Below are 16,922 nucleotides of genomic sequence, written 5' to 3'. Positions count from 1 at the left end.
GTGCTGCTGAGAACAGTGAGGCTCCCTCTTTGTTCCCTCCCAGGCATTCAGTGTTTCTAGGTACATACTAAAAGAGATGGGGGATACTGCTTTCATTGTTTGAGTTCAGGCACAGGTATCTTGGAGGAAAGGCTGTCTGAGAAGGAAATTTTTGTCCCCCATTCTGGATGAAAAATAGTCTGAATCCAGTTATAAAATATGACCTTAAATTGAAATTTCTGGCCTCTTTGACCTAAGAATGAGCTTGCCAAAGGTGTTTGACTTTGTGCTCTTCCACCCAAATAGCCAAAGGTGTTTGACTTTGTGCTCTTCCACCCAAATACCATCTGTCTCTAGAAAAATCTTCCATCACAGCACATAGGTGTGACCCCAGCTCTCCAAACTCTCTGCTTACACATAAAGAGGGAGGGATGGAGTTAAAAGTAAAGTGTGTAGCTAGCTGAGGACTTGCCTTTGTGGGTGTGGGTTTGAGGATGTCAGGAAAACATAGATGCCTTGTTGCAAAATCATTTCTGCTGTCCCACAGGAGACAGGCAGATTGACTGTCAAATATTTCCATCCCCTGAAAATGAAGAAAACCAATTCAATTTTAACTAGCTAAAGATTTGATCCACATTTTGCACTTTCACGTGGCCCAACAGACATTACTAGTGCTGTAGTAGAAAGTAGTTTTTGGGTCATTAAAACAGGAAGGAAAAGTCCCTCACTTTGGAGATCATATTCCTTGTTGCTGCTGTAGGTTATTCTTCTTGCTTAAAAGATATTGAGTCATATTTAGAAAATGTGAACAGGCTTGCTCCAACAGCTGAGGAATCCAGAAACAGCACAAAGCAGAGTTCCTTGTCTTTGGGCTCTCCCCTTCTGCTCCCTGTTTTACAAATAAAAGGGAAACCTGTCCTCAGCAGGTGTCCAGGACACTGCCTGACCCTCGCTTGCATTTCCATAGTTGTTGGTCACCTTGATGGAGGCTCCTGCTAAGAAACACAGTAAGTGATCTCATCGGGGATTTTTACCTGAAGGGCTTTTTAAGCAGAAGCTGTTGCTGTCAGAGTCACAGGATCAGGTGTGATTTCCCCTTTGCTGGAATAGACAGCAAATATCCAAACAGGCTCTGGGCTTTTTTTAGCTCACAAAAGCAAGGGAGTCCTTTGAAAGATCCTCCGTGTACCCAATCATTGCTTTCCTCACCCTGTACAGCATCATAATATTCTGACAGTGTAAATCCTCACATTTGCCTCCCTCCCTCCCTCCTCCCTCCCCCTCCGGACTGCTGCTATCGGATCTGTGATGATATGTGATCTCCTGGATACAATCAGACACACACACAAGTACCAGGCACTCCTGTTCAGCTGAGCAAAATGTCTTTCTCCTGAAGTGGTGCTCATCACAGCCTCCAGATCCTTGACGATGTTGCCATGCTTTCCTTCCTGCCTCCTTCCTTTTGCTGGCTTTGCCTGCCTGCTCTTCCTGCCCGGGGGTCATCTTTGCCCTGCTGTTTGTAGCTGTATGGACTACCACACCATAGACTGCCGGGATCAAGGACTCCCAAGTGTTCCTAATCCCTTTCCATTGGATGTACGGAAACTTCTTATAGCTGATAACAACATTCAGGCAATACCAGCTGACTTCTTTATATTTTATGGAGATCTAGTCTATTTGGACTTCAGGAATAACTCCCTCACCTCTTTAGAAGAGGGCACTTTTAGCAGTTCTACCAAACTGGTGTATTTAGACTTAAGCTACAACAATTTAACACAGCTCGATGCTGGGATATTCAAATCAGCAGAGAAACTGATAAAATTGAGCCTTGGAAACAACAACCTGGTGGATGTGGACGAGGCTGCTTTTGAGAACCTGGACCAGCTCCAAGTGTTAGAATTGAATGACAATAACTTACAGAGCCTAAACGTGGCAGCCCTGGAAGCACTGCCCTCCCTGCGGACCATCCGCTTGGAGGGCAACCCCTGGGTGTGCGACTGTGACTTTGCCAATCTTTTCAGCTGGATACAGGACAATGCATCCAAGCTCCAGAAAGGTAAAGCTCTGTGGCTCTCAGAGCAGTCTGTGTGTCTGTGTGTGGCTGGGAGGGCAGGATGGTTCCTGCTCCCATTGTCTGTGTGCCTGCAGTTTGCTCAGGCTGTAATTGCATGCTTTCAACAAACGAGCCCGTTAAATTCATGTTGGCTTCTTTTAGCAGCAGGTCCTCCTCCCACTTAAGAAATAAAATTTAAAAATTAAGCCCTAATAATTTTGATTTATAGACTAAACTTGCATAGGCAGTGAAAGAGCCTTTTCAAATTCATTCAGCCCACAGCTGGTTCTCTTCCAGACTTCATTTTCTCTCTGGCAAATATATTTCCTACAATAAGTCCTTTGAGCAGCTAAATATTCTGGGCCAGCTCCTTAGGAAAACTGTTTTTCCTCTCATTTTACTGATCAGTTATGAAGCCGCTACAAAAGAGTTAAATCCCCATTTTATGCAACTGTGATCATCAGCCCCTTCCTGAAAGTATTTAGTTGTGATGCTCTGTGTTTGAAACACTTCAGCATCTCGATTTGGGCTCTTTTCATTAAAAAAGCAGTGCTTCCAATATGAGAAATAAATTGAAATAGCTTTAGAACCCCCCAAAATACAAGATATATAATCCCGGTATTTGAGCCAGTAATCTTTAGAAAGGCACAGAGGGGAAAAAATAAAAGTGTTAAGACTGCTATGTCTAGGGAATCCAGACTCATGTCCCACCAGACCCCAAAGCCTCTCCTAATCCAGCTTTAGCAGGAGATCATCTCACAGTTCACGTCTCCCAACAAGCACCAGGGCATAAACTCCTGCCACTGAGCAGCACCAGCTGCTCCCAAAGGCAGATTGCTGGGAGCAGGGAAACTTAGGGAGGGCCCCAGAGGGGAGGGCACCCCACTTTCCACCATCCCAGGTTGCTCCAAGCCCCATCCAACCAGGCCTGGAAGACTTCCAGGGATGGGGCAGCCACAGCTTCTCTGGCCAACCTGTGCTAGACCTCACCACCCTCACAGCGAAGGATTTTTCCCTCATATCCCATCTAAACCTACTCCCTGTCAGTTTGAAGCTGTTCTCCTGTGTCCTGGCACTCCAGGCTCAGACTCTGCAGTCAGTTATTCAGGTTCTTCCCATGCTTGTGACCTTGGGTAGCATCTTTCTAGTACACTCATCTATGTTGCCCTGAATATTCTTAGCTGTAGGTCAGCTGTTTTAAGGAAGAAGTGATTTGAGGAAAAAGTGTTGGTTTTTTTTCCTCTCTGTGTCAGTGAAACTTTGATCTCGATTCTTTCTAAAGCAAACCTATTATCCCACCTTTCCTGATGCTTTAGCTTAAGTTTGCTCAATTTGAATAAAGTATTTACCTGTCTCTAATGTTAACATGAGTTTACTCAGCAGTTCACTTTCTCCAGGCTTTTACTGAACTTCCAGGCTGTTCCCCTTGATCCTGACTGAGATCCTGATCTGTTCAGTTTGAGTCTGTCCTACCTCTTTCTGTGCTGCCCCCTCAGTGTTTTAAAGTGTATCTGAACTTCTGTCTGGGCATCTCAAGTGAGTGAGCTTTCCTGCAGCACTGTCAGTTTCCCAGTGTCTCCCCAGCTCAGCGATGCTTTCCCACAGTGTTTTCCCTCATCCATAGCTGTGTTTTAGCCAAATAGCTGTAAAATGACTAGCTTATCCAGATCTTCCAAACTTTAACTAGGAAGACAACTTTGGGAAGACAAAGAAGGAAGGAGCAAATATTCCAGTGGTTGATTTGGTCAGAGGTGTCCTGCAAGGATTTGGATTTGTTGCCTGGAGTGAGCACCCTGCTCTCTTTGCACCCAGCCATGCCAGGGAGAGATGTGCATGGATGCAGAAAGCATCAGAGCTTCTTGTGAGCTGCCGCCACAAAAACACTCACTGCCTCCTTCAATAAAGCACCAAAACATTCCCCACAAAGGTGACTGCAAAACTAACCCCAAAAAGGAAAGACTGTCTCAATGACTTTTTGAAATACATGGCCACAGTTGCATGCCTTGCAAAACAACTTTTGGAAAGTCAGAGTTAAATTACTAGAATTATGATTTGATAGCATTTTACACCCAGTTTCCAGTTTTTAATGATGTCACAACATGATTCCAATTAGGAACTGATTAAATTAGTGTTACTTGTCTGGTTACACTCATCCAAGACCACGCTTGTCTGGCCTTTTCTGGGAACAGTGGGAAGGGCAACTCAGTAAACACTGAGCATTCAGACTCCCTGGCTGCTCCTGATAGTTCTGTAAAGCTGGAAATGAAGGATTCTTGCAGCAAACACAGCAGGGTAAGTAGGGCAGCAGCTTTCTGTCTGGAAATACAGGAGGAAAGATAGGGATGCATTTCCAGGGCCCAAGAAAAGATCTTGGCTGCTTCTCCTTTGGAATTCTGCAGCAGCTCAAGAGTTTGTGGTGCACTGGGAGAAGGACGTTTGCAGACAGATTTAGGGTCTGGGCATTCCCTCAGGTTCCTCACCTTGAATGACACTTAAAGTAGTAGAATGTGCCTGTCTGAGGGAAGTCCCTCAGCAGCTGAACTCTTCACCAAGCCCAGCCCCTGCTCCACCTCCCACTGCAGCACTGTAGGGAACTCATCAGCCCAAGCTGCCCTTGGCTTTTACACAAGAAATACCAGGTTGATTTAAAAAGGGGAGTTTTGTATCCTTGAACTGAAATCTGGATAACTGACCCTGAAGCTCTGTCCCTCTGTAATTAAGGTTTCTGGAGGACTCAGTGATATGAAGAAAAGCTGTACTTCAACTCATTAGTTTTGCAGGAGCCTCCATTTTCCTCCTGGCACAGTAGCAGAAGCAGCTTGTAAAGTTCTAACTTCTGCTGGCCTGCCTGCCCAGCTGGCTGCAAAGCTGGAAAGGCTCTGCCCAGCTGAGCTGCCTCTGCTCATCCAACAAACAGCTGGGATTTCAATCATTTTACAGATTTCAGCATTTATTCATCTAGCCTAAATTTTAAATACAGGCTTAACTGGCATTAGGTGAATACCCTCCCCAGATGATGCCCTCATCCTGGCAAATTTGCAGGCAGACTTATTAAAAAACAGCACTAAAATTTTGCTAGTATACCTAGCACTTTAAAACAGCAAACACAGGGTTTTTTATCATTAAGAGATATTAAATCCAGCATTTTCTTCATGCTGCAAAAGAAAACTACAATTTTCCCCTCTGATTTGGTTAGTAATTGATTAAAAACAAATTAGTGAGCATAGTACAAAGAAGGCAAAGGAACTGTGAAGAGCAGTGGAATGGTGACGAGTGGAAAAGATAGAAAAGTTCTTTTCCCTGGAGAAGACAAAGTGCTTGCTGTTGGTCGAAGTGGTTAAGTACAACAGTTATAAAGATTTTCTGTAGAAGGATGTTTGGTTGTGTAGGCATTTGTTACACCTGAATGGCATATGGTGGCAAATGGTACATATCAAAGCCTTCCCATCAGCAGGAGAATGGATATTAAGAATTTGGGATTATTTTCTTTTGGAAATAGAGGAGTTGCTGTAAGATATTTATCCCTACAAAGTATAAAAACTTTTATAGTAGGTTTTACTCCATGGGGTCATGAAAACTCATAGAACAAAAAAATACCTTGAAAGAACAAATGCCTAAGTTGGTCTACAAAAATACACTCAGCAACTTCTCATATTGGCCAGGCTTTCTTCTGCTTTCAGAGCTTGTTGTTCATCACATTTATCTTGGCTAAAATTGCACTTTTCTTTTTTTGCTCATCTCTTAACCTAGTCCTTTTAGTAATACTCTTTGAAACTCAGGGCTCAGCCAGCAAAAGATTTTCACTGGTGCAAATGACAGAACAGAGGGTTATGAACCTTCCATTTCAGTGTTTAAATACAAAGGGCTTTGATGAAATAAATTTTTGCTGATACTTCTTGTTTAAAATTAGTGCAAAAGACATTTCTTGAATCTCTCTGAGGATCCCATCAGGATGAAGGGATTGGGTTCAGATAAATGCCTGTAACAAAGCAAGACAAGTAATCTGCAATGGCCACATTGAAGGTCTTTGTTGAAATTCCTGTTGCTGATTTTTATTTTCTGTGAATAGGCTTTGGGCAGCTGGGCCTGCGACCTTGTTTGCTAATGACTAAAGTATTTTTAACATACTTTTAATTAGAACTTAAGTACTCCTTGGAGAGTGACTGTAGTGTCTCCTTTCTGTCATCTTGCCCTCATTTTGCTTTTTACTTTCTTTCTTCCCCTTATGTTTGGGAAATTGTATTCAGTTTCTGGGATTAATTGATTTATTTGTTTAGTTATTTAAGTTCCCCACTACCCATTGCAAGAATTAAAAATTTTGCTGCTCTCTATAAAAGCAGTATTAGAAAGACTTTTAGCAAAGGTTCAGACTGAGCATTTTTATGGGTAGCCTTTGCACGTTTGTATTTCCAGGAAGATTTTAAAAACTCGTTCAGAAGTGGCCAGAGACAGAATTCCAAATAGATTTGTGCTGTGATAAATAAAACAGATGTTCTGAATATCTGAAATTGAAGTAGCCAAAGTTGAGGTGAGGACTGGTGCTCATTTGATCAACTGTTGCTCCATTTTGGAAAGCTGTGGGTGGTGGCTACACAATTCTAAGATATTCCAAGAAGGTTTTAGTGTCAGTACTGACACAGATGCTGTTTGGCTACCTGAAAGGCTTCTGTAGTTTTCAAGACCTCTTCGGAATGGATGGAGAAGTAAATTCTGGTGAAGTAGCATACTTCCAGATAAAGCAAAAGAACGGGGAGAAGGATGGCAGTGAGGGAAGGTAGGAAAAAAGCCAAGAGCAGGTGACAGTGAGGCTGTAAGCAGGAAATTCAGACCGAATTCAGTCCTAAAAGAGGGATTCAGAAGTGAATCAGTGTAGTGAGAATCATAAAATATAATCACTGAGGTTGGAAAAGACCCCTAAGGCCATCGAGTCCCAGCTGTGCCCATGCCCACCTTGTCCCCAGCCCAGAGCCCTGAGTGCCACCTCCAGCCCTTCCTTGGACACCTCCAGGGGTGGGCACTCCAAACCTCCCTGGGAAGCCCCTGCCAAGGCCTGAGCACCCTTTCCATGGGGAAATTCCTGCTGGTGCCCACCCTGAGCCTGCCCTGGCCCAGCCTGAGGCCGTTCCCTCTCCTCCTGTCCCTGTCCCCTGGAGCAGGTCCCGATCCCCCCGGCTGTCCCCTCCTGTCAGGAGTTGTGCAGAGCCACAAGGTCCCCCCTGAGCCTCCTTTTCTCCAGGCTGAGCCCCCCCCAGCTCCTTCAGCTGCCCCTCACAGGAGTTACCCTCCAGACCCTTCTAGACCCAGGAGAAAGGAATGATTTTTCTAAGCTTGTTCAGACATTCCGTGCCATGAGGTTACCATCTCTACCATCTCTTGGCTCTCTCTACTATCCCGTTCCAATCTGAGATCTATTGCATAACTTATTCTTATAAATTAAACAATCACTTCACTAATCCAGGCCTTTAATGGGTTTACAGAAAATACTAGATCTTTTCTTCAAAACAAAGCATCATAATGACACAAGAGAACAGGTTTTGTTTAACATTTGAACCGACAGCCAGCAAGGAAACTGAGTGTTTTACAAATCCTCTTGCCTTATCAGTCTTTATTAGCACTTATTTGTTCATCTGCTGTGGAGAGAAGGCTCCTTAACTTCATGTACCAATATAGAACCCGAGTGAGCTGCAGCTAGCAAGGACAGGCTGTTCTGTCCATTGCAACCATCAGCTCTCCCCCAGTATCATGCACATGCTCCCACATCACCAGGACAGAACAGGAGATCTGTGTGCCTGGAAAGGAATTAAAAGCCCTAAGACATTTCACACATTCAGCAGCTTTTATGCCACTCAAGCAGAAACTCCTCACAGAAATTATATTCTTCAACATGCACATCAAATCTGTTTCTATATATACATATATAAATATATAATTTGATCTCCCAGACATTTTCAGTAAAATGATCTGACTGCCACTGGCTTTTCACTCTGTTTCTTCCATCCTAAGGTTGTTTGGAGTACTTCCATCTTTCACAGATTTGAAGATGTGAGGACAGCACTTGCAGATGTGAACACCTGATGCTGAACTTTGTATTTAGGCAGTGAGAAAAACTGCTAAGTACCCTCCAAAGCTGTTCTGCAAATCTTTAGGGCACTTGGCCAAAAAAGTTTTATTTAGGGACCTAAATCTAGGCTTCAAGGTTTTTAAGCTTTACTGTTCTGATCGCTCAAGGCTATTTTCAATGAAATCTCATCTCACTTCAGAGGCAATGCCTCTCTCATTGCTTATTAATACATCTAATACATTTGTGACAGTGTTTAAGGAGACTAAGGCAAACCATAGCTGGGAGGAAAATACTACACAAGAAACAACATGCCACATTTAAACATTTCAAATCTGTGTCAACTGCGTTCAGCAACACAAGGAAACAGCTAAATTCCACCCAAAAGGGCAAATGCCAATTTTACTCTAAAATAAAAAGCCTATTGTAGTGCTCTTATATTTAGTGTATCCGTAGTAGTGAACATGTGGGCATGCAGCTCATTTAAACATTTATGGTTTCAGATATTTCTGTGGATCTATTTCCATACATCCTAATGCATGTCCCAGTGAGCCTTTGCATTATCTCATTCTGCTGTCCATTGCTGAATGGTGGGAAGCTCTTTGTCCTGGTACCTGCTTTTTGTGAACTCTAAAAGACCCCAAAAGAATTGAGGCTTCTTTTTTTTCCCTTTTTTTTTTTTTTTTAACTCAGCATCCAAAATTATAGCTGGGCAATGTCTTTCTGCTAACAGACAGACCATAACTTTGAAATGATAATAAATTCCAGAAGTTCTCCAGTCAAAAATATATTTAGCATAGGGATTAGAAATAAGCAGAGACAGAAAGACACAAGGAGTCCTTCAAAACAGGGTCAAGTGGACCTGGAGAAAGTGATGCCCTTGATGCTTGTCTTTAGCTGAAACTCACAGTGCAGTAGGGCAGCAGTCAACATGCCCAGGGAAAGCCCCTGGCACAGGCAGGAGCAGGCAATGTCAGTGCACTCGATGATTAAAAAATTCCTGATCACAAGAACCTGGGAGAAACGTGGCTGGGTTATGGCTGCAAAGTCCCAGCAGGGTGCAGATGAAGCAGGGCCTCTGGGTCTTTGTTGGGGTTTTGAGATGGTGAGATCAGTGCAGTTATAACTTTGGGGCATTACAGCCTTTTTTGTCTCTTTTCAGTAATTTACAAATTATTAATTTTTTGCATGCAGACTAGTTTTGGGCTGCTTCTGTTTTCTAGGAAGCTCAGTTATACAGGGAAAGATTTCAGCCTGGGCATAGTCCCGAACAGAAACAAACTCAAAGTGGTTTTTAGGATCTAGCAGCAGCCTAATTGCCTGTGATTTATTGGCAGGGTTTAACTGCTGGACTTGGTGGAGTTGTACTCCTCTAATATAAGGTGTCCCAAGTCATATTGTTCTGAAACCTATTTGGGAATTTCATTGAAATAACTCTACCTGGAACCCTCCTGCATCACTTCTTTATGAACACACCTTTTTTTCCCCTTCTTTTTAAAAACAAACCTCTCATTTTAACATTGTGGTTCTGGAATTCCAGCATTTTCACACTTCCCGTGTTACTTAGACAATCTATTCCTCAGGGTACATACCTGTATTTCCATCCTTATTCTCCCAGAGTTGAGAGAAGCCTGTGTAGAATCCAGCACCTGTGCCTTGCCTGGCATTTCAAAGCAATCAGCACCAGTGCAGTACATCTGCTCCTTCTGGTGACATAGCAGAAGGATACAGGGTGTGTGACATTGTCCTTGGGACAGCTGGAGTCATTACAGATAATGGGATGGCCCTGACCAAAATAACCCAGGCTGTGTATTTATAGCACACTCACACTTGTTATTTCATTTACAGTTTTGTTTGGTATGAAGAAGCAACTCCTTGAATATGTTGTGGGAGCAATGAGGTAGATATATATAACTGTCATCAAAGGCTCTCTTGCTGCAGCCAAGCACTAAATACCAAGCTGCTTTGGCATGCCCTTTGCAAGAATCCTGGCTGGTCTTTTAAAAGAATAAACTCTACAGAATAAATAAATCATTAAAAAATACAGAAAACCCTCACAAACAGACTATAAAAATGAATATCATTCAGGTAAAAGTGTGAGAAAGCAGAGCTCTAATGTTAAATGGCATCTCCTGTCCTTTAGAGGTTGTGTGTGGGGACAGGGATTTGATTGAGCCAGCCTAAATACAGCAGAATCAGACAAAGGAAAAATGTTACACCCTACAATTAATACTGATCACCTTCTAGAAACCACTCTTTAGTTCATTGTTCATGCAGAGGGTGTTTAATGCCTGGAATTTCTTCCTGCCCAAGGAAAGAGCAAAGATGGATCTATTGCTGGCACCAATGGAACAGACAGGTGGGGTACAGACCCTCAGTTCTCAGGACTCTTATGTCACAGGAACAGCCTACTTGTAAATAATGTAAAGCCAGGGCTGTGTGTCTGTGGAAGGAAGCAGATGAAATGGGTTTGTCCATTTCTCATCTTCAGCAGGTGTGTGACCAGTAAGTGATGGTATTTTCAGGTGAAGAGTTGGAAGCTCTGGTGCAACAACCCCTGCATCAGCTTTGGAAGGAGAAATTGCTCGTGCCACCAAAGATAGAACTGCTGGTCTTACTGTTGACTGTTCCAAATGAACAGTCTGTCCCAAATTCTCTTTGGAGTCCAAAGAAAAGCTTCTGTTTGGCTGTGCTGGGTTCTTCAACAGTGTCACGACTCCGTGAAGAGAAACATCCACCCAACAGGACTGACCAATCTTCCTTCCCCTCAGCCACTGCCCTGTGCTTGCCCCCAGCTCTGCAGTCTGCCCTGGCTGTTCCAGCACATCTTTGGGAGGCTGCCCTGTGTGTGGGTAGGAGAGCTCAGCTCACTCCTGTCTTTTGGAAGAGGTGGTGCCTTCACAGCGTGGCTGAAGCTACAGGCTGGGAGCCATGAGACCCCTGCCCTGGCCCCTGGTCTGTGGTGCTGTATTTCATCTACTGGCATCTGTTATTCCAATAACTAAGAATTCTCTAAAAACTTGAGGCCACAGAAGTGTGTTGGGCTGTCACAGAATAAAGCAAGCAGCAAATTCCCATCTTATCTATTTGGTTTGAGAACATGACCTAGATTCCAGTACCCATGGCTACATGGAGAGGAGCATCTTTATTTCTCCTTATTGTATAATGAGTCTCAAAATCCTTGCAGCACACTGATTCTCATAGCAAGCAATACCCTCTAAGTGCCTTGGTGTGCTGCAGATCCTTTGCTGTTTGCATTCTGTGTGTTGTGCTGTAAAGTGAAAGCATCAGGGAAATAGGAATAGAGCTCAGAGTGCACAGGGTCAGCTTTGATCCATGGCAGAACTGCTGCTGGGAATGAAGGAGAGAGCTCCTTCCCATGTTTGGGATCCTGGGCAAATGTTACTATGGTAAGTTTTCTCTAAAGCCAAGGACTGCAGTACGTAGAACTGCTCAGGACAAGAGTTTTCTTTTGGAGCCTTCTTTGCTCTCTTTATTTTTTAATATATTATTTTTTTACTTCCTCCCTTATCCAGATCTGATATTCCATCCCATCACTCCTGCACAGAAGTATTTCTTTTGCAGTTGGACAGAAATTTTAAAAGGTAGAGTTGCTTATGGTCACCTGTGCCCTCTTTCTTTTGAGGAGCTTGACTCGGATGCTCTGAAAACAGCAGTTCTCAGGAGGTCTCAACCTGTGTAAGACTGATTTCTTTTCCAGAAACACAGTTGTACAAAAAACCCTTGTTTTTTCTTGTGCTTGCTACAAGTGAAATGGAATTTGTGTAGGTGCTGTACTCACTTGGTACAGGTTTTCCTGCCAAAATGCTGCAGTGATCTTTTCATATTAACAAGGAATTTCTTCTTCAAATGAATTTGCAGTATGTTGCACTCATGCAAATGCTTTGATTACTGTCAGGATTATATTTATTTACTGAAAAAAAAATCTTTGCTTTTTAAAATCTGATTTAAAAGACACAGGTGTTGAAATTCCAGCCTATAATTTTTCACTCATTTCTCATGGTTTTGAACAGAGAAGGATATTCATCTGTTCCCCATTTTGCTTACTCTGATTAATGCCTAGAGCTGCTACTTCCAAGTCTTACTGAAATGAAAGTATGATGTGGTGGCCAGCTCTCAGTTGGTTCAGTAGGAAGGTTTGTAGGGGGAGGCTGGAGAGGGCAGGTTTGTATCTCCTCAGTCTCTGCATGCTCAGGTGCTCCAGGGTATCAGCTCGTGCAGAAGACATGAACACTGCAGGGTCAGACTTTCAGAAGTCTCAGAGGATGTTTGAAACCATGTAGCTGCTTTCTCTGCCAGGTCAGTCCCAATGACAGGAGGTTTCACAGATCTCCAGAGCAAGCTGTGCTTGTTCCCCATCTGCTGTGCACGGCCAGGGCTCGCCGGGCTCAGGAGCACCAGCGTGGCTTTGGGCAGCAGTGTGCCTGCAGAACCAGCGAGCCTTGGCCAGGCTGGCTGCTGACACTGCTGGGCAGCTCTCAGGACCTTCCCAGTCACAGCAGCATGAGAAAGAGGGAAAGCCACAGAACTTTAGGCAAACACAACAGATAAAGGATGGCTTTTAGGGATCAAAATTTAATACAATCGTCATTGCAAGGTCAAGTAGGTCACGGTGATAATTGGTTCCACAGTGGAGTTAATTACAACTCCTTCTCAAATCAACACAACAGCTGGGCCGGGCTGGCTGCAGACAATCAGTCAGGGCAGCAGCACTAACCCGAGGAGCATGGGTTTAGCAGCGAAACATCACATGCCCCAGCTATCCAGCCACAGGAAAGCTATGGTTCACAAATGCAGAGGGAATCTTATCATCACCACTCCTTGTTTAAAGTGACATCATGGTTCTGTGGCAGACCCGTGGGACAGAAATGCCATCCTCTGTGTGCACACAGCAAGGCAGAGCCCAAACCAGAGAGAGCAGCCCGGGATCATCAGTAGAGAAGAAGTGGATCAAATAACTCAGCAGCAGATCTCGTGTCATTAAGACACAATTCTTGCATTTCTACATTCATGTCCTTAATAGTGAGACAAAAGCTGCCTTGCCAGAATCTCTACAGACTTTATTCACTTCAGTATGAGTTCCATTCTAGCCCTGGAAAGCCCTCTCCTGATGTTCCCCCGTGAAGAGGGAGCTGGGCATATGCAGTGAACTGTGTGCTTTTACCATCCAGGATCCAACTGCATTCTCACCACTTCTTAAATCTGGGGGTTTTTGCTTTCACTACAAAGAACCCAGCTCTTGGCATTCTCCAGTAATGCAGGGAGGAACAATATCTGTCAGTCTGAATGGCTTCAGGGCAGCCAGAGAGAAAAGGAGAAAGCAGGTCACAGACAAAGAAGCATCCATTAAAACCAAACTCTTGTTTGACCAGGAAAAAAAAAATAGAAAACAACTCTAGTTTGGAACTACAGGGAAAAAAAGTAATGTAGAAGGGTGTGGAAGGAACTTCAGTGTCCCTCTTACCCTGTTTTGGAGTCAGAGTTTTTGTTCAGATGGAGTAGCTGGGAATTGCTTTCAGGTCTGCAGGTTTATATGCATCTAGGGTTCAACATTCACTTTCTTAATTCCTCCAAATCATGGTCCTAGATCACACCTGATCCCTGGAAAGCTGCAGATGAAATAACCTAATTTCCAGAAGCTGCTCAAAGGGGCTATGGGGCTAAGTAACAGGGAACAAAACTTGTCACTTTTGGATAGTGACATTGTTCTATTTCCCCCTGAATATTTTACAATTTTGTAAACCTGGAACTAACCCTAAAACTTTTCTTCAGCCATTCAATCTCTGACCCAGAACAACAGAAGAATTCATCTACTGATTTGCTTCCCTTTCCTCTTCCTTGCAGGTCTCCATGAAATCCAGTGCTCCCTGCCCATGGAGAACAGAAGGATCTTTCTGAATGAGTTATCTGAGGTCAGCTTTAGTGAATGCAAATTCAGTTTGTCATTGACAGACCTTTTTATCATCATCTTCTCTGGAGTCGCCGTGTCCATCGCTGCAATTCTCTCCAGCTTCTTCCTGGCCACCCTGGTGCACTGCTTCCAAAGGTGTGCTCCCAGCAAGGACGACGATGAAGATGAAGATGACAGTGAGGACTGAACTTAGTCAAAATCCTTAAATTTCCTTGGTTTATCAGTTACCAGATCATCAGCCAAAGTCTATGAGGAAAAAAAAAGCAGAGTGAAAGCTTTAAACATGACTTAAAGTCACAATGTGTAAGGATCCCTTCTAGCCACTGCTGGTCACAGGCAGGAATGGCAGAGCTGAGACTGTCACCTCTTCTTGCACATGTACCCTGCTGCAATCAGACCGGGTTGATTCCCATGGTCCTTAACCAAACACTGCATTTAAGCTTGAAGATTGAAAGAAAAAGGGGGGAAAAGCAAAAAAAAAAAAAAAAAAGCTCCAATGTTTTAAAAGATGAGTTTCCAGATTGTCCTGATGAGATGCAGATTTTCATAAGTGCTTGAAGCTTGTTCTAGATACACTTTGAAAATGGCTGGATGAATGGAGATGTTTCAGGTTGAAAATACAGAAGCAATTCAAAATTGTATCCTTCCTAGATCTAAGTACTGGGAGATTCTATGAAAACTCACACAAAATTCAATTAAAATGATTCCTAGAATTGTAGAAAGCATGAGAGGAAGGTTGGCACTTTCCCCCCTACAAAAGTTCTCCAGAAACATTCATCCTCCATTTAATGACAGCAATTGCAGGCACCATTCAGCAAAAAAAAAAAAGAAAATTCTGTAAGTGAATATGATTCTGGGTCTGAGTCATCCACTGCAGATGCCTGGCACTTCTTTGGTCATGGCACAAATACTAAATTTAACATCCTTTTGCATTTTTAGATGCAGTGAAGTAAAGGATTTCCCTCCCCGAAATGCTCGGCACCAGTAACTGTTGCAGCATCCAGTCCATTTAGCTATTTTAAAGCACTAAGGGCTATATTCTGCTCCTGGTTAAACTGGAATAACCCAAATGAGACAAATACCATGATCCAAATTGGCAACTGTATAAACAAAAGTGAAATCTGGCCCAACATATTTCTGACTGTATTATAGATTTGTCAAAACTTGAGCTCTTCTATATGACGGTAGATATTTTTGTTAAAATTTAAAAAGACATTTATTACAAGAGATTTTTGGAATAGTGCTGGACAGCTTTTTAGGATAAGTATATTTTTAAAATATTTGAAATGGAAATATTTTTTTAAAGCTCTGTGTATTTAAATTGTTATCTAGAGTAGCTGTGAGGGCTTAAAGTAATGAACAACATAGTAAAAAGCAAGCTAAGGACTGTATGCTATTGTAAAGTAATTAGAGCTGATAAAAAGTAGCATTTGTTTAACTACTGTAAATGCTATTATTTCTTTTAAAAAGCACTCTTTGTTTAAAATACTGCCTTGCTCAGTAGGAGGGAGTCACCCTGCGTGGCTGGGGGTGACAGGGTCCAGCAGACACCTCCCATCAGCACTCCTGGGGATCCCCACCCAGCCGGGATCAGCTGGAAAACCTTCAGCCAGCCCCAGTCTGGCCGTGCCTCAGCTCCTGGAGCTGCAGCCTGACCAGCACCCAGCTGCTCATCCCCCTGAAGCCTCGGGGGCTGTCCCTGGGGGTCAGCCCTGTCCTGGGGCAGTGGGGCTGTGCTGGCAGCTCTGCAGCTCCTGCCTGGCTGCCAGGGCTGGCTCTGGGTGTGCACCACGCTGAGGTCACAACCAGGAGAGCGTTTATTTCTGTTCTCTCGACAGCTCATCCAATGCACTTCCTGCTCCCATTGCTAGGAGCTGACTTCTGGAAACACACTGAGACAGAATTAAGCAGGACAGTGAGAGGCTAATCTGTATCAATGCTGTCTTATTCTAATACAATTCCTTCAAGAAAAAAATGAAATTACATGATTTTCACTGTGTAGTGCCATGATTATTAACAACACAAATATATTTATAATTTCAACCTGGGTTTTGATGTTTATTTGTATGTGGGAATGAAAAAGGACAAAAACCATGCAGGATTCACCCTTTCTAAGGGAGGCTGTGTGGGGTGGTTGGAAACTCATGTTGTCCAGGGCAGTTCCTCAGCCACCTACCTTTCCCACAAATACAGATCTGTTATCAACAGTTTGATATTCAGAGCCGTGCAAATTGTTCAGTCATGGAAAAGGAAACTGGGTCATACTTATTATGGACCCAAAACTCACAACCCGTTAGCAAAATGATTTGTCCTGCCAAACCTCCCAGGGAGTCACCAGGGGATGTTCCCTGCCCCTGGTAATGAACTCATGGCTTGGTGTCATCAGCCTGGAAGGCTCAGTAATTGTGCAGAGGTCATGTATCAAACTCTGCTGTCTTCACTGGGCTCCGCTCTCACTTGCAGGTTCACCCTACTCTGGTGCCTCGGAAGGAAGATGTAGATTTGTTTATAGTTTGTAGCTTTTTGTTGAACCCAACACAAAGCCCTGCAAGCTCTGGTTCTATCTGGGACGTAGCACCCTCAGAACAGCGAGGAGCACACCAAGCTGCCACCCACACAACGCAGCACAAGCTGGAGAGCAAGGCTTGGCAAAGCTTTATTTGGGAAGCTGCTATTCTGGATACTCCATGGCACCAAAGGGATTTTGCAATGTAGGGTTTTTTCTGGATCAGAAACTTTAGTGATATTTTTAAATTCTGTTTTTCCCTATAAGTAAAGAAAAAAAGTATATTTCAGAACTATTGAACATCTCCAGTTAGTAATATTGATTCATTGTAAGCACTAGCAGTTGCCAACGATTAATATTGATTTTGAATAATTCTAATTGCTAGTAAGTGAGA

General features: G+C 43.4%; 1 protein-coding gene across 1 annotated transcript; it reads left to right on the top strand.

The window, feature by feature from the left end:
* The first annotated feature begins 1,244 nt into the window (after positions 1-1,244).
* LRRC38 (leucine rich repeat containing 38) lies at positions 1,245-15,546 on the top strand. The gene is made up of 2 exons (XM_068171447.1): positions 1,245-2,035; positions 13,956-15,546. Exons 1-2 carry the CDS (start codon positions 1,408-1,410, stop codon positions 14,207-14,209), a joined length of 882 nt encoding a protein of 293 aa, XP_068027548.1. The 5' UTR covers positions 1,245-1,407; the 3' UTR covers positions 14,210-15,546.
* Positions 15,547-16,922: the final 1,376 nt, after the last annotated feature.

Source organism: Anomalospiza imberbis, chromosome 23 (assembly GCF_031753505.1).
Source record: "Anomalospiza imberbis isolate Cuckoo-Finch-1a 21T00152 chromosome 23, ASM3175350v1, whole genome shotgun sequence".
Classification (NCBI taxonomy): domain Eukaryota; kingdom Metazoa; phylum Chordata; class Aves; order Passeriformes; family Viduidae; genus Anomalospiza; species Anomalospiza imberbis.
Note: the sequence above shows the minus strand (reverse complement) of the source record. Positions and strands in the feature narration are given on the sequence as shown.

Excerpts from the sequence above, each read along its gene's own strand:
- LRRC38 (XM_068171447.1), top strand. The coding sequence starts at position 1,408 with ATGTTGCCATGCTTTCCTTCCTGCCTCCTTCCTTTTGCTGGCTTTGCC. Across the intron at positions 2,036-13,955 it reads TGCATCCAAGCTCCAGAAAG|GTCTCCATGAAATCCAGTGC; the intron begins GTAAAGCTCTGT and ends TCTTCCTTGCAG.